Source organism: Heteronotia binoei, chromosome 1, assembly GCF_032191835.1.
Source record: "Heteronotia binoei isolate CCM8104 ecotype False Entrance Well chromosome 1, APGP_CSIRO_Hbin_v1, whole genome shotgun sequence".
Taxonomy (NCBI): Eukaryota; Metazoa; Chordata; class Lepidosauria; order Squamata; family Gekkonidae; genus Heteronotia; species Heteronotia binoei.
Window position 1 is genome coordinate 76,320,780 of NC_083223.1, and position 18,420 is coordinate 76,339,199.

The 18,420-nt window shown below is 45.5% G+C and overlaps 1 protein-coding gene across 1 annotated transcript in view; it reads left to right on the forward strand.

The window, feature by feature from the left end:
- Positions 1-18,420, forward strand: part of MEI4 (meiotic double-stranded break formation protein 4) — a 74,486-nt gene that overhangs the window by 33,607 nt on the left and 22,459 nt on the right. The window contains exon 4 of the mRNA XM_060233301.1: positions 16,212-16,343. Coding sequence (XP_060089284.1) covers positions 16,212-16,343 — 132 coding nt within the window. The remainder of the gene's footprint in view (positions 1-16,211; positions 16,344-18,420) is intronic.

An 18,420-nucleotide genomic window follows, 5' to 3' on the forward strand; every position in this document is an offset into this window, starting at 1 on the left:
TGGGGACTTGACAGATTGGTTTATATTCCTTATTTCTTCAAGGAGAGCAGTGTTAAAGTTGTAATAGATGCAGTTTGAGACATTAGTGTTTTTATTTTGTTGTGTCCTTTTCATGGCTTCCTTACCGTAAATCATATTAAATATAAATTCAGGTGGCTAGCTGTGTTGGTCTGAAGCAACAGAACAAAGACTGAGTCCAGTAGCACCTTTAAGACCAACAAAGTGCATGAAAACTTATATCCAAAATTAAACGTTGTTGGTCTTAAGGGTGCCACTGGACAAAAACTTTATTATATTAATGTTATGTTTCTTTTCATATCTTTGTAGGGTTTGTCTCACTTGGCTATTTGGGTATGGTGTGGGGCACAGCCTCTGTATAGAGAGGGAGAGCCCAAGGAAGTGGGGATCCTTCTGGCACAAATCACAGGGAGGAAGGGAATCCAGAACTGCCCCCACATAAGGTAAGAACCTTAGTGGCGGCAGATAGGTTTGCCTCCATCATGGCACTTGAAGAGATTGCAGGGAAGGGCATTAAAAGGTGTGAAGACAGGCTATACCTCACCAGAAGCAACCCCTCTGCTGTGTGCCAGGCTACACGCTCAGAGTAAGGTTGTTACAACTGGGAAGGAAGGCTTGTAACCAGCTTCCATATAGTTTTGCACAAATGTAGAAAATGCATTGGTTGTAGTATTGGACATAATCAACCAGATATCTTACTAGCTGAGACTTCCTGGATAACAGTTCCGAAATATATAGCTCTGAATTCTCAAGCTCAGTCAAATTCAGTCCATTGAAACTACGTGATGAGCACAGGAGATTAATTCCAAAACAAACAAAAAAGTATGCCTCTTGTTTTCATCATGTTTAGGGTCTCCTAAAAACACATAATAAGGAAAATGTTTATTGTTTTAGGAGCTGAATGTTAAGAACTTAGTCTGGGGAAAATATTTAAATTTTTAGACACCAGCATAATCTAAGAACATATCTCCCATTTATATCAACAGCCTGTTGAGTGGCAGTTTGATTCCTGAAAGGTATGCTTCCTAAGATTCCAGTAGAAATAAACTTCAGAACCACATATTCCAATCTTAAAATATCTGTTTTGTGTGCCTCTGTTTCTGCAGATCTTGTGATTATAGTCTGCCTTTTTCTGTACCTGGTTGTTTCACGTCTGTGTCTTTCTCTGCACACTTTTCTGGTTCATGATAATTAAAAAAGTGTCTGTGTTTGGCTACGGCTCATTTCCTTCCTTCTGTGAAAGTATAAAGGAGTAAAATCTGTTCTCATTTTATTTCATTTAACTGATAACCTTCTTTATTAATTCCACAAGCTCATGTTTTAATATCTGTCTAGAATGGAACAGTTCCTTGTAATGATGAGTGACAGTATAAAAAGCTACATTTCTGAGACAGGAAAAAACTGCTCAGTAGAGTGAACAGGGAAATCTTTGTGCATAGGCCATCTAGGAAAATGTAAACATAACAAAAGTTGTCTAGTTACATCTTCCAAGCTTTCTTGTGTTAACCCCTCCTCTCAAGTATGTTTAATGTTAACCCGCTAGCTTTGCCTATGAGTAGCTGTAGTTTGGAAAATGAGCCCTGTTGGGTTTTTTTTATCGTAGTCTTAAGCAGCTATTGTCTTCAATGTACAGTGCAGTCTTAAACAGATTTACACCTTCCTAAATCCATAGATTTTGAAGAGTTCAAGTCTGTTTAGAATTTCACAATTAGACGTGCACAGCTAAATATATGTTTATTTTTGTGCCGTCTTTCCACCCAGTCAGAGTCTACATGGCAGCAAACATAAAAACATTTAAACAATTAAAATACAGTTTAAAATATAAATGGCAGTTAAAAATGCATAATTAAATGATGGCAGAAGGAGGGCCAAAAAACATTCTTGAACAAAAAAGTCTTCACCTGCTAGCGAAAGATACCAATGGAGAAAGACAGATGAATCTTCCTGGAGAGAGGGCGTTCCAAAGCCTGCTGAGAGAGAAAAGTCTTTTCACTTGAGTTTCTGATCTCACTTCAACATAAGAGCATAAGAGAAGCCATGTTGGATCAGGCCAATGGCCCATCCAGTCCAACACTGTGTCATACAGTGGCCAAAAACAAAACAAAAAAACCCAAGTGCCATCAGGAGGCTCACAAGTGGGGCTAGAAGCCCTTCCACTTTGCACCCCCCCAGCACCAAAAATTCAAAGCATCACTGCCCCAGACAGAGAGTTCCAAACCTTTTGTCTTCTGTCAATAATACCTCCAGGTGTATCTATATCAGTATTTCCTGTCAATACTTTGTCTCCAACCCCCAAATCTCCTGCTCCACCTCAGATATTACTTACTCTTCTGGCCGTCTTCAACCAATCCAATCATGCTACTTAGTTTCAATTCTTCTTACCCTACGTTTTTAGCTATGGGTTATTAGCTGCACCCAGCACCCTGGTTTCCTGAGACTGTTTTCTCAGAAAAAAACATCAACTTGCTCCTACTCTCATTGTCGCACCACTTCATAATCCCATCTTGCATTGTTCCAAGGAACATCCTGACCACCTCTGCCTCAGGATATGTTTTTGCCTACTTAAGGAGGCACTGGACATGCTCATTGTGTCCTGTCTTGGCACCTTCAGACTCACATCCCCAAACTCTGCTTGGGAACCTCCTCAGAAGAGGGTTGATTTTTCTGTTGTCCTTCTTTATGGACTTCTACTCACTGGACAGGTAGCTAAAAATACCTCTTTTTACCCACAAATCTTACCCCATCTGCTTAATTAAAAACCTATATTTCTGGTGTTCATGTGTGTGTGTGAGTTTAATTGTGTGTTTTTATCATATTTTATTTTTAATAAAATTCCTTTCTTACAATTGGCTTGGCTGCTTCAAAAATATCTCTCTCTGAACAAGTACTGGCAGAGTTTTTTTTGTAGAAAAAGCCCAGCAGGAACTCATTTACATATTAGACCACACCCTTGATATCGCCATTGTTTCGCACAGGACTTTTTTGTAGAAAAAGCCTGGAAAGAACTCATTTGCATATTAGGCCACACACACCCTGACACCAAGCCAGCTGGAACTGCGTTCCTGTGCATTCCTGCTCAAAAAAAGCCCTGAGTACTGGTATATACTTTATGGCAGAGCTTTTTTTGTAGCAGAAACTCCTTTGCATATTAGGCCACACACCCCTGATGTAGCCATTCCTCCACGATCTTACAGGGCTCTTATTATAGGGTCTTCCCCTCCCCATAACAGGTAGGTTATAACATAACAGCACCTTGTCAGGTTGGTGAGCCTGAGAGAGTTCTGAGAGGACTGTGACTCGCCCAAGGTCACCCAGCAGGCTTCATGTGGAGGAATGGGAAATCCAATCCCCTTTTCCAGATTATAGTTCATCACTCTTATCCACTGCACCATTCTGTCTTCTGCCTATCTCAGCAGGGACCACAAATTTTGACTGGCATTGGTAGCAAAGTAAGATTTGTGCTAGCCTATGAGGAATGGGGGGAGTAGCCAGGTCTTACCTTCAGTGTTATAATGAGTACTCAGCTGCCAGACCAGTCAGCCCAGATTCATGGTGATTGTGGTTGTCATGAGACAACATATGTTTATCAGAAGTCTTTTCAGTGTTTATCGTATGTTTATCAGACCTTTTCAGTGGCAGCCCCCTCCTGGTGGAACCAATTGCCAAAAGAGGTTAGAGCCTTGTGGGACATTGCTCAGTTCCTCAAGGCCTGTAAGACAGTTCTCTTCTGACAACCCTTCAGTTGACTGTAGGAGAATCCTGGAAGAATCCTGGAAATGTCATCTTGAGAATGAGTAACATCTAATCTAGCACCAACTGTATACTGTTTTTAATTTATATTGTTTAATGATTTTATTGATTTTATTATTGTGATCATTGTTCTATGATCTGATGTAAGCCGCCCTGAGCCTGCCTTGGCAGGAAGGGCAGGCTATAAATCAAATTAAACATAAACAGAAGTCCATCAAGTATTAGAAGCAGTGGGGTACTACAAAAAGGCCAGCCCTGTATCAAAAAACCTGTGCAATGTGTTGTTGGTATGGTGTCAGTCTCTGTGTGAAAAAGTTCTATCCCAAGAAAGTATCTTGCTAGTGAACACCTATGTTGGCATGGGGGTGAGGGCTGTTGATGCGTAACACCCATCTGTTCACAAAGATACACCCACCTTACTCTGTTAGTTTTCTCTACTGCTACTAATCATTAGTAGCAGGATGACTGCACTTCCGATGACATGAGGGAGTGTGACGTAATATGCTATTGAGTTCCTGCTGGGCTTTTTCTACAAAAAAAGCCCTGGTGGCAAGTGTGGCTGGAAGTGTAGTAGTGTATGCTAACTATGGTAGTGGTGCTGACAGTTGAAAACCGTGACTTCAACCTGTGCAACATGTGACACACACACACACACATTATGCTGCCTATCTGAAATGGAGATAGCTATTGAGCACTTATCAGGTCACAGTAGTGAGTAAAGGATCACAAGTTGTACAAACTTGTCAAAGCGGCCTTAAGATGTGTGTGTGGGGGGGAACTAATAGGTTTCTGTCAGTTTAGAAAAAATGCAGAGAACGGGGGCGGAATACTGCACTAAAATTTTACTCAGAACATTTCGTTTTAACTGTTATTGCCGCCATTGGATATAATAGAATCAGCTTTGATCTAAGCACAGTAACTCGTCTAACCTTCCATACATTTTTAAAGGTGCTCAATGAAGTGAATTTAAATCGCTTAATATAATCGGACTTGATTGGCTTTGTAGAATTAGCGAACTGCCATTCCGGGTAGGAGAATGTATTCAGTGGGCTATTACTCTTTGCTGGGTTAACTTAGTGATAAAAAAGAGGTGATGAATCATTGACTGGGGGGTATTCTCAGTCTTTTTGAGCTCCTCTCTAGAGTTCTCTTCATGCCTCATTTCATCGTTTGACTGTTGCTTTGATATTCTCCACACACAGACACACACCCACATACCCCTTCTTGCACTTGTCCATCAATGGTCTTTTTCTTCTGTTGCTTTTAAGTACTACTGAAATTATTTGCTTGTGAAAATTCAGCTATGACTGATCATTAAGGCATTTTGCTGCTGCTACTGGCCATGTTATTCAACAGTAGCCATTGTGAAATCTGTAATAATATCAGTTTTAAAATCCTAAGAAAATGATTGAGTGCCTGTATGTGTGTGTGCGTGCGTGCACAGTAGAGTTGACCTCAGAACAGAAGCTCCTAAACCTTGTGGAGGTACATGATGGCTGGGCATGGGATAGATGCAGCATTTAATACAAGATGACTAGAGCCTTAGGTTTCTTCTTGCTTCTGTTTCTTCACGTCCCTACAACATTGTACATATTGCTGCATCTGGTGTAATTTTCTCTTTCCAAAGTATACTTAAGAGAAATATCCTGCCTCATGCTTTAATTTTCACTCGAGTGGTCTAATCGTAATCATGTTTACTTGGAGGCAGTTTCATTGAGACTGAGGATGAGCAAATTCCATTCCTCTAGTCTTGTGCTGCTTGCCCTAGGATTTTGCCTATATCTGAATATGCATTTGGTTTTGCTGTTCAATTTACATCTGTATATTCTTGACAGAATGAATGCTACATTCATACTATCCCTCCCCCCCCCCCAGTTTTTTCTCATTTCCCTGGCTTCTCCTCTGACAGTCACAAGGAAGAAAATAGGGTCAGTCTCCTTCTGACATGGCAAGCAGGTCCCATTTCTGTGACCTGCAAACTGAAGAGGAGTGATATAAAGGATGCTGAGCAGGTGATGAACTCCTAATTCAGAGGCCAGCTGCACAGAATGAGTTCTGGATTATGTCACCAATAATAAATGGCTTGAACCTGAAGCTAATGTGGGTGGACATTGTGGCCATAGAAGGACAAAGCAGCTCTGAACAGGAAAGGCAAAAGTGAAGTAATCTTCTTCGTGGTCTCTGTGCTTCACACTCATGGGATAGTGCGCCTGCGCCGATCCCCAAATCGGTAACTGAAAAAGCCCGGGATTTTTTCGCGCCCGGCGCCAGTGAGCATGCGCACGCGACCCACTGCGCATGCCCACCAGCGCCCGCGCGACAATCCCGCCAGTTCCTTTCTGACCGCCGCGCTAGAGAGGTTCACTTTCTGCTTCCCCGGTCGGTGAGATTTTTCCTTCTCTCGTTTTTTGCCCGTTTCGCTGTGTAGATAGTTCCTTAGTTAGTCATAGTGTATAGTTAGATAGTTAGATAGTGTTTAGTAAAAAAAAAAAAAAAAAAGCGTTTTTTTCCGTTTGTCTGGCGGCCTTGCCCCTTGGGGCGCTCCGCTTTCGCTTTCCCCCACTTTTCTCTCAGTCGTTTTTAACTGAGAGTTTTTTCTCGGGCGGCTGCTTATGGAAAGTCGCTGGGGGTTTTTCAAGCGCTGTCGTGCTTGCGGCAAGAAGATCGCCCCTCCGGACGGCCATTCCCTTTGCCTGCTGTGCCTTGGAGAAACGCACAGGGTAGAGTCGTGTCCGCATTGCCTTCGGTTCTCTAAACAGACTAGAAAGAACCGCGCGGCTCGATTATCGGCGGCACTGACTGAATCGGCGCTTCGGCCTCATCGACCGATGGAGTCATCGGCACCGAAGTCGACCGACACCCCGGCACAGGAGCTCGCATCGGCCGATGCCGCTCCGATATTGACTTTGGATCTGCCGGAGGAGCGTGGCGCTACAAACCGTTCCCACGAGGGTTCGAGTACGCCCGCTGAGAAACGCCGAGAGGACTCGGGGACCCGAGCTCCTAAGAAGGCGAAGGCGAAGTCGAAGGAGAAGCGCAAGCGACCCCGCACTCCTTCCCCGTCGGGCGATGCACCGACTTCGACAAAACCGTCAAAGTCGGCGCGGGTCTCTCCGATTCGGAGTCCATCAGTCCGTCGGCTGTCGGCGTCAGAGCACGAGCCTGAGATCGACCTCACACAACGGTCCTCATCTTCCGGCTCCCGTCGGCGGTCGATCAGTGATTCGGCGTCGGAGGTGGATGCTTCGGCACCGGTCGTAGACCCGCCGTTCAAGCCCCGACAGAGGCGAGAGCGATTTCCCGTTCTCCAGCGCTTCCCGATACCACCATGGGAACAGCGCAGGTGGCAGCCTCCCTACTCCAGATACGAATCCGTTCGTTGGTACCCCGACGACTATCCAGACTGGGAGCAAGCGTCGGAGTTTCTTCGATGTCGAGGGTTTCACATCGATCCCGAAAGGCGTCGGCATCGGTTTCGGTTCCCCCAGACCGTCAGCTGGTTCCGATCGAGACCCCGCTAAGACCACCGCTGACTCAGCTTCCACCTCGAGAATCGACCCCGATGTTCTCGGAGCACTCTACCCAGCGAGACTCCTCTTCGTCGGAGTCGGAAACTGAAGAGCAGGAGTTGGAACCCTCACCGGGCCCCCAAACGGCGGAAGATCTCCCGATTTCGCCGTCGGAGGATCTTAAGTCTTACGGAGACCTCGTGAGGCGAATTGCTGCTACCCTCAAACTGCCTGTAACTCAGCCGGAGCCTGTAGTGGATGACAACGTGTTTGACATCATGCAACGCAACACGTCCACTGCAGTGGCCCTGCCGGTCACCAAGGTGATCCTTCAGGCCATCAAGGAACCTTGGAAGAAGCCTTCTTCGACACCGGTCTCTTCCAAACGGCTGGACCATATGTACAGGGTCCAGGAGGCAGGGGCCGAATTCTTATTCACCCACCCGCGTCCGAACTCGGTGGTGGTCTCATCCTCGTCGAAGGCCAGGAAGGTGCATTCCTCCCCGCAGGACAAGGAGGGCAGGAAGATTGATGTCATGGGCCGCAAGGTTTATTCGGCGGGGGCTCTCGGCATTAAGGTGGCCAACTACGCTGCATGCATGGCCAGATATCAGTTTGCAGTGTGGGAACAGCTCTCCCCCTTCCTCTCCTCTTTAAGCGAGGATAAGAAGACGGCGGCAATGAAATTGCAGAGGGAAGGCCTCGTTGTGGCCAGACAGCAGCTGGCCGCGGCGAAACATATGGTTGAGGCTTCAGCCAAGGCTATTACTTCGGCAGTTTGCATCCGCCGGCACTCCTGGCTCAGGTCAACGGCACTCCATCAGGACACCAAGACCTTTATTGAGGACTTACCCTTTGAGGGTGATGGACTTTTCAGCGCCACAACTGACACGGCGCTGCAAGAGTTTGACAAGAGTGTCAAGACGTCTAGGAACTTGGGTGTCCAGTCGTCCTCCAAGTCCCCTAAATCCAAGCAATGGTCCAAACCCTGGTCCAAAAAACCGTACCAAAAGTTCTCCCCGGAGCAGTGGCGTCCTCGTTCTCAACAGCCCGAAAGACCATCCTACTCCGGTAACGGCAGAAACCGTTACGGGGGCCAGCCTTCTAATAAGTCTAAAGGGGCCCGGCCACAGAAGCAGGGGGTTTGACTTCCCGCTGGCACGCGTCATCGCTCCCACTGTCGACTCCTCCATCCGTCTACGCCCTTTCCTGCCTGCCTGGGAGTTGATCTCCACAGACAGGTGGGCTCTGTCCATCGTCAAAGAGGGCTACACAATAGAGTTTATTCAGACCCCAGACCAGTCCGTGGTAGTTACCACTCCCCCTTCCCCACCTCTGCTGGCGGAGGTGAACAACCTCCTACAGAAACAAGCCATAGAGGAAGTTCCATTGGAGGCCAGGACAGGAGGTTTTTACTCCCGCTACTTCCTGGTCCCCAAACGGGACGGGGGCCTGAGGCCTATCATGGACCTTCGGAGTCCGAACAAATTTATTCGGTACCAGAAGTTCAGAATGGCCACGCTGCAAACAATCCTGCCCCTCATCAATCAAGGGGACTGGATGGCGACCCTGGATCTCAAGGATGCCTATTTTCATGTCAGCATTCATCCTGCGTTCAGGCGTTTCCTAAGGTTTGCAGTGGGTGCTCGGCATTTCCAATTCAGGGCCCTGCCCTTTGGACTGTCTACTGCCCCTCGGGTGTTCACGAAGCTGATGAGTGTGGTGGCTGCCCATCTTCGTCTGCAGGGAGTCGTCGTCTTCCCATACATCGACGACTGGCTTCTTGTGGCGAGGTCGAGGGAGAGTCTAACAACTCACATTGCTATCACTCTGCGTCTTCTCGGCACCCTGGGGCTGCAGATCAACCTGGAGAAGTCCCATCTCACTCCTTCAAGGACAGTCCAATTCATAGGGGCTCTATTAGACACACAGCAGCATCGAGCATTTCTTCCTTCGCAGAGAGCGAAGGACATCATCGCTCTGGTACAACTTCTTCGAAGACGGCGGTGGGGCACAGCCCAGCAGCTCCAGCGGATGTTGGGGTTGATGGCTGCGACGACAAGCGTGCTACGCTTCGCAAGACTGCACATGAGAGGCCTACAGTTATGGTTCTTGCGCCATTTTCGACCTCTCAGAGACTCACCTCGAAAGAGGTTCACCATTCCACTGGGGACTCTCCGCTCACTGCAATGGTGGGGAGTAGAGAGCAACATCTGCCAAGGGGCTCCTTTTCATCTGCCGACTCCTACAGTGACCATCGCTACCGATGCTTCCATGTGGGGGTGGGGAGCTCATCTGGAAGATCTATGTGTGGGAGGCCAGTGGACACCAGAACTGCGTCGGTGCCATATAAACTATCTAGAACTGCTGGCGGTTCACTTCGCCCTTCGATCTTTCCGTCCACTGTTAGCGGGAAAGACTGTGGCATTGCTTACGGACAACACCACTGCCCTGTGCTATATAAACAGACAGGGGGGGACTGTGTCTCGCAGGCTATGCTCGCTGGCGATAGATCTCTGGGAGGAGTGCCTCCAGTGGGACATTTTTGTAAAGGCCACACATCTGCCGGGGGTCCTCAACATACAGGCGGACTCTCTCAGCAGGGGGGGGGCCTCCCCACACGAATGGGAACTGCATTGGAGGTTCCTAGAGCCAGTGTTCCAACTTTGGGGCTACCCGCAGTTGGATGTTTTTGCCACAGCGCAGAACAAGAAGTGCCCCTTGTTCTGTGCAAGGGGAGGTGCGGATCCGGCGTCCTTGGGAGACGGACTCCTACTTCGGTGGGAGGGCTGGTTCCTGTACATGTTCCCGCCCTTACCTTTGCTGACGAGGGTGGTTCACAAGCTAGTGCAGGAGAAGCCGCGCTGCATCCTAGTGACTCCGTGGTGGCCCCGTCAGAGCTGGTTCTCGATTCTGCTCCAGCAGTCGAGGGGGACCTTTTACCAGTTCCCGGCAGAACCGGACCTGTTGTCGGCCCAGGGCGGGCACGTGCTCCATCACAACGTGCCTCACCTGAAACTGACAGCGTGGTTCATCGACCCCTAGACTTTTCCTCTAGGGTCCAGCAGGTGCTTCAAAGCAGCAGGAAACCTTCCACCCGCGCCTCTTATGAGAGGAAGTGGAAGAAGTTTAGCAAATTTGTAGCTGACTCCCCGTTGCCGCCCGCCTCGGTCGGGCTGTCGGCAATCTTTGAGTTTCTTTTGTCCTTGATGGACGAGGGACTGGTTTTCTCCTCCATCAAGGTCTACCTAGCAGCTATTTCTGCTTTCCATGGTTCGGTTGAGGGTTACACCGTTTTTGCTCACCCGCAGTCAAAAAGATTCATGAAGGGGCTGTTTCGCCTCCATCCCCCTTCTAGATCCCCTCCACAGTTGTGGGACTTGACTTTGGTTCTGGACAAGTTGACTCGCCGTCCCTTTGAACCTATGGCAACGTGTTCCCTGCAACTCTTGTCTTGGAAGACTGCATTTTTGGTTGCAATCACTTCAGCACGTCGTGCGGGGGAGCTCATGGCAATGAGGTGTGACTACCCATACCTTGCCTTTCGGGAGGCTGGGGTTTCTTTGGCTCCGGACATTACATTCCTTCCTAAAGTGGTTTCCCAGTTTCACCTTGACTTAGAAGTCTGGTTGCCTACCTTTTTCCCTAACCCTTCCTCGGATGAGGAACGCAGGCTGCATGCGTTGGATGTTAAGCGTGCCCTCCTGTTTTATTTGAATCGTTCACGGGGGTTTCGTAAGGATAATCAGCTTTTTGTCTCCTACTCTGCCCCCAAGTTAGGGTCCAAGATTTCGTCTCAAAGACTTTCCAAGTGGCTCACTGAGACGATCAAACTTTGTTATTTGTTGGCTAAGAAGCCTTTACCTGGACCTGTTCGTGGACACTCCACAAGGGCGATGGCCACGTCGGTGGCATTCCTGAAGGGCGTGTCCCTGTCTGATGTCTGCAAGGCGGCTACCTGGTCTTCTCCGCATGCCTTCATGAAGCACTACGCGCTGGACGTGCATGCTCAGCAGAGGACTCGGTTGGGAGCTGTGGTGCTACAAGCTGTTTCTTCGGGCTGACCGTCTTCCCACCTCCAGGTATGCTTGCTTGCTAATCTCCCATGAGTGTGAAGCACAGAGACCACGAAGAAGATAGACAGGTTGCTTACCTGTAACTGTAGATCTTCGAGTGGTCATCTGTGCATTCACACTACCCGCCCTCCTTCCCCGCTGCTGACGGTCTCTTTCCAACAAGGGGCTCTCGGCGGTCAGGAAGGAACTGGCGGGATTGTCGCGCGGGCGCTGGTGGGCATGCGCAGTGGGTCGCGTGCGCATGCTCACTGGCGCCGGGCGCGAAAAAATCCCGGGCTTTTTCAGTTACCGATTCGGGGATCGGCGCAGGCGCACTATCCCATGAGTGTGAATGCACAGATGACCACTCGAAGATCTACAGTTACAGGTAAGCAACCTGTCTTAATATAACTGTCATGTTTTGGCACATAAAATAGCAGCTCATATGACCAAATAGAGAAACATTTCAGCATATTGCTATATATGTTTCAAAATCATGGGTGAGATTCAGTATTCATTAGATTTCTATGCCATGTTGTATGATTTTTGTGTTATTTTTTAGCATGTACTGTGTGATTTCAGATACATATTTGTACCCCAGAGAGTAAATGTTTTAGATAATATATGCTAAGGATTTTGTGTAATTAAACTCTGAAATAGATCCAAGTGGGCAGCCGTGTTGGTCTGAAGCAGTAGAACAAAGCAGTAATCAAGGTGCACCTTTAAGACCAACCAATTTTTATTCAGAACATAAAATATGTATATGTTTAATATATATTTAATAATATATGTTTAATATATATTAATATGTATAGATTGATGTTGATAAGTTGATTGGGTGGACTACAAGTTGGATATACATGTCCTTTTGTGATTCACCTAGATTTGCAGAAACACCATTTGGCAGAGAATTTTATTACCTTTTATGGCTATCCAGACCAAATGGCCTAGCCACACTGTTTTATGTGACCATGTGACCAGTTAGTTTGCCAGACTGCTAGTATTTCAGCTCACAATACCTGATCCCCTCGTCTGCTGAAGTGTGCTTAAGAGAGCACACGAAAGCTTACATTCTGAATAAAAATTGGTTGGTCTTCAAGGTGAACTTGATTCCTGCTTTGTTAAACTCTGAAATGTAGGCCTTAAAAGATGCAGTTAACTAATGTGAAGTTACTGTAGTCTATCTTCCAGCTGATTTGCAGCACTTTAAGCTGAGCTAATCTTTCTTATTAAAAAAAAAGCCGCCAGTTTGTTTCTCAAAATTAATATGCAGAGTTTAGATCTTAGACATCTGCTAGGTGTGCAGATTGTCCCCAATCACCACCACCCACTAGAACTATATAGGCTGCTAGCAATACTGGAAGGTGAAGAGAAGAAACAATCAGTATCGACAAGTGGTGTAAGCCAAAATGCCCTCAAAACTGAGGTTGGGGAATTCTCAGGTGGGCACCTGGCTTAATCAGGATCTTTTATCTGTGTATACAGGATTCCACGTCCAGAAATTAATACTTAAATCTACCAAGGACTCCAATTGAGTAAAAACAATTAAAATTTATTCTAGAAAATATAGGCATACATACAAGACAATGTGCTCATGAAACATACATACAGTCCTAGGAAAAATAGAGAGAGATATAGAGACAACACATGGATAGACAAACAGGGTGATAATTACCGATCGTAGTCTTCAAGAAGGCTCCAATGGCGACGTAAGAGGACGGGGGAAATGGACCCAAAACTGTGGCCAGAATCGGGGATGGATCTAGACAGCGGAACTGGGGTACTGCTAGATGCACACATGAGTGGAGCTGGGTCAGAGGTTAAATAGACTACCTTGGACCCTCAGGGGATGGGAGGTACAGGGATGGATGACAGGTGGTCAGCTGGTACATGACCTCAGAAAAGGGGAGGCTCTGCAGTTATCATAAGGGCTGGACTAGTGCAGTAGCCAATAGCCAGTTAATTGGCAACCCCTGATTGGACGCTCATAGCTAGCCAATGAGTGGACTTGGCCTTAGTTACCTGATTGGCTATCCAGGTAGCAATGGGCCAAGGGGAAGGCTCCAGGATGACTGTTGGGGGAAAGAATGGGGGAAATTACTGGGTGGAGGTGTGCTTAAGACTATTAAACTTATCTAAAAAGGTGACAATAGATGGCCAAATTGCTACCTAAGGTAACACCCAGTTTACACAAAGGAACTTGGCTCTGGCTGAAGATGGTCTTCCTCTTCTTCAGTTTTCTTCTTGGCACCAGTCTTTGTCTTGAGTTCCATTAGACAAAGGCTTAGGCGGTCCGGCAGGATCCATGCCTAAGATAAGCTTGATTGCCTTATGCAGAAGTTGAAGCAGCTGTTGGATACGTGAGTCTCTTGCTTTGCTGTAATGGAGTCAGGAAAACAAGATGGATTCTGGTGGTGTTAGGCTTTGGTTCATAGAAACAGGCTGGAAACTGTTTGCCTGTACAGTTCATGGCGGCGTGGTTTCTTCCACTGCAGCGGCCAAGACTGGGCACGCAAGGTGCAGCTGGAAGCTCGTCTGTAGTTCTGGCTAACACCCATCCAGAGATGTAGAATGCTGCTGCAAAGCTGAGGCTTATAGTATCCACGTAAGCCTTAGAAACCGTGGGCAAAGTCCACTTCTTAGAGCAGATGTGTGTAAGTCAAAATTCCAGACACCCTGGCAACCATACTGGTGATCACGATGTCCATGTGTATGAAAAGTAGGGGGCTTTTTCTTACAGTGGGGACCTGCAAGAAACTGTAGAAGCAACTATCCCATTTTTCCCCACCTTTGCTTTCTCCCCTCTCCCTCTGCTTTTGCCTCTTGTTCCCTCTTATCATCTGTTCTCTTACTCTTTCTTTCTTCCATGTCTGACCCTCTCCTTTTCTGCCCCCACTCCCTCTTTCTGTCCTGTCACTCTCCCTACCTGTTTCCTCCGCCCCTCTCAGTGGTAGTGGTGGTGGCTCTCCAGGAATCACAGTGGATCTCCCAACTACAGAGTTCAGTTTCCTTGAGGTTGCCAGCTCCAGGTTGGAAAATTCCTGGAGATTTGTGGAGGTGAGGTTTGGGAAGGAAAATTACTTCAGCAAGATATAATGCCATAGGCTCCTCTCACTAAAACAGCCATTTTCTCCAGTGGAACAGAGCTTTGTCATTTGGAGAGCAGTTGTAATTCCAGGTGATCTTCAGTCCTCACCTGGAGGTTGGTAACACTAACTTTCCTAGAGGAAATGACTGCTTTGGAGGGCGGAGTATATGGCATTATACCTGTCCGAGATCCCTCCCCTTTTCAACCCCACTGCTCAAATCTCCAGGAATTTCCCAATCTGGAGTTGGCAACCCTATCTCCTTCCTACCCAACAGCCAGCCTGCCTTTATCTGTCCCTCTGTCTTCAACTTTTTGTCACCTCCTTCTCTGCAGCCTCTACCTAGTAAAACTATGGTCTCTCTCCACAGTGGGAACCAGAGCAGCTCACATTATTCTCTCCTCCCTTTTATCCACACAACCACCCTGTGAGGTAGGTTAGGCTGAAAGGATGTCACTGGTCCAAAATCATCCAGTCAGCTTCCGCAGGCACCAGTTTCAGAAACTATCCTTCCTCAGAGTTGGTATAGTTCAACAAGACAACTTGTAAATGGCCCTTGGAATTGATTCAAACACTTTCAAAACAAATCTTCAAGGCTTAAATGCTCTGTAACCCAAAACATTTTCCAAGCCAGTCAGGAAGGGCTCTCCCTGTGATCTTTATTCTTGGGCCGAAATGTATTCTTGACCCAAGCCATGCTTTAAAGGACAAAAACAAGACTTTGAATTGGGCTCAGGAACAGATCAGTAGCCAGTGTATTGCTGCAGTATCAGGGTGACAAGTTCCTGACCAGCAATCTAACTACTGCATTCTATACTAGATGCAGCTTCTGAACGCTCTTCAAGGGTAGTCCCAAGGCACTGCCTGGAACCCTATTCTGGGACCAACTGAGGATTTCTATTATCTATAATTTTAGGTTATTAGGTGTGTAAAACCTGTATTCCAATTGTATAATATTTTTAGACTTTTTCTTGGATATCTGCATAGATATTATACCTAGAGAGGCATTCATGAGATTAATTAGGAGAGTCACAAGTTTCACGGGTATGAATGGGAGTTGATTCAATAAGTATTATTTTATCATTATATAGCTGTGGCATGGTTTGTTCAGACGTAGTTTGGTATTAAATAAATAAAACTGCTCAATTCATTTCTCCTTTTTTTTCAGCACAGAAGGATGGAATATTGGGGGAACATCTTGCCAGCTACATAACTCCTACCATAAGCTTCTGCCTCCTTTCAACTTGTTGGAACAATAGTCAACATGGCTAGAGGCACAAGCCCTTGGCTGTGAACTGAAGGCCTCTTGGTTCTTGGCATATCGCTCACAGCCTGGGGCTTGTGCCAGCTAGCCCAATAAATGAGGGCATATCCAGTGTGTGTGTGTGTGTGTCTTCTTTGAGGTCTTGTCTTAAATGATATTGTTCAATTTGCTTTGTTTTGGAAATTTCTGTAAATGGCTTTGGATGTGGTAGAACAGCAGCACAGAAATGTCTTAAATAAAACAGTGGGTTGCCATTGTGCCTAAACTGATCTTCACATTTTGACCATTTTGTCAGATTGAATGCTATGATTTGCTCTAAAAGAAAGTAAGTTGCATGTAAACCCAAGGCCTGTTCATGTTTTGGTCTTATATCTGCTGTGTCTCAAATGTCGAGAGATGGCTGTTGGATCTCTGGTTCAGCCTTTAGTTGCCCATCTGCAGAGAGTGTTACAAATATTTCAGTATCTTTTTATAGGGGTGTTCATTCTGTTTAAACATTGAGGTGAAGCTTACAAATATTTCTATTCAGTTTCAGGTGCAAGATTCCATATCCCATGCTCTTGTGTTGTTGGGTAAATGCAGCACATTAAGGAACTCCACAATATCCTTGCTTTTCAGAGAAGTCAGTCGATTTGCACATGAGTTGCAGCATACCAATGAGGTAATGTTGTATGTGAGATTTTTTGCTGTCATGAAGGTTTAAATGTTATGGATTTCACCATGACAGTGGAAAGTTATCATTTTTGAAGTTATAACAGAGCCTTCAGCGTATGCTGACTTGCACTTGTAATTTCAAAGTATGTTCCAATGCTCCACAGTTCTTGCTGCTTCATTCCTTCTCTCTTCTGTGAATGCTTGTTCACATGCAGGATTACCCTGTTATCAAACATGGCTGGCTGCCCTCACAGTGTGTAAAACTCTGAACTATGCATTTGCACAAAAGATATATACCGTATTTATTTAAAACATTTCTAGGTCACCTTTCTCTCTATGCAGAACTTAAGGACTTACATTATAAATAGTTACATTGATCTGGGCAGGACACAAACTGAACCATGTGTTGTGTTTATAACAAATAGCAAAACTGAATGTGGAAATCTTTTGTAGTGAATTTTAGCTTGTGTTTAAAAGGTCACACATGTAGAAAATACCATATCGTTTTGTGCCTGTTTAATTTACGGGTTGCAAGTTTGGAGAAACATCACTGAAAGTTTAGAAGCTTCCACTATTAAATTCTTCTCTTTAAAAACATGTATTCTAGAAGTTCTAGCATTGGGAAGGTGTTTAACACTGCAATACTATGCAAAATTACACCAGTTTAAGTAATTGATTTAAGAGGGCTTGAGATGAGAGCACCTCTTGCAATGCCTCTGGGTGTTCAGTCTTAAACCTTCAAATTGCAATACCTGAGTCATTTCTAAGGGCTCTCACAACAGGATATTGTAAAGCCTGATTTAGCAGATTTGATTTTGTTTTGATGCATGAACAGGGATAATAAATAAAGCAAATAAATTATGGAGGAGTATTATGCTGCACAAAGTTTTTCTCCTGTGGCTTGTAATTGTTTTCACAACATGATGATAGCCCCAACAACTGCAGTATATTTTGTAACCTAAAAAGTTTAATTCTAACTTTTCCATTGGTTAGTCTCTTCAATACTTCGTGCATGCGCCTTCTGGTCCTCTCAGTCCACTTTCTGCATCTATTGCTGATGACTTGTAACAGTTGGTCACCTTGTTCCACTTACGCCTTACAACTTTTTTTTTATCTTTAAATTTGTCTTCATTCATGAATTCCATTACATTGGTGAAAAATAGAAATGAAATGGAATCAGTGTGCACTCCAAGATAATAATACCTTGCCTGTTATGGAATTTATATAGGAGGAATTTCATTTTGAGTTTTTGCTTTCACTTAAAGAAAGAGTTTCTTATTTGAAATACAATACAAGTCACAGCCATCATTTGAACCATGTTGTCCAAAAACTAGTTTGGCTGCAGATGACTTCTACAGATTGGAAAAAAAATGCCTACAAACCAGTGTAATTTACCAGCTAGCATAGGAAGATGATAAACGGTTCTTACAGCTTCATTTTTCACATAAAGACACGGCATCATGTCATTCCCACAAAAAAAAGAGGGATTAGAAACAGTCCTAGAAGTGCAGCCAAGAAGTGGATGCTGGCTTTTATGCTTTCATAAATGGCAAAATTGAGGATGACACTTAATCAGAAAGCTCAGGTACTTTCTCTAACAACAAAAGAAGGAATTGAATGGATTTTATGAAGAGAAGATTTCTCTCTGTTCATAAAATGCTATGTTGTAGGGAAGTAACTTGCAGAGTGTTAAGGCTCTCCCAAGTGTTCATTGCATTTTATCTTATGTAGGGTGCACCTTCAGGTCTTTTTCCATAGCATGATATCCCATCTGCTGGCAATATGCAGCAGGTAAAGGAAAGATGTACTGTCCTTTAACCTTCCTTGTATACAGAATGGTTAGCAATTCAATTCACTCCAGTGCAGCAGCGGAGGAATGAAGAGAAGTACATTTGCAATTTTATTCCACTTTGCTGGACTCACTGCTTAGCCAAAACTGACAGGGTACTTCAGTGCTTACCTCAGCCACTGAGCTCACCCCCAGCTTCTATTTACTCATACCTTCTTCTTAACTTCAATGTAAGACTGAGTGAGTGGGTTGTTTATTTGGAGTCTGGGTTTTCCCCTCCACCATAGCAAGTAAG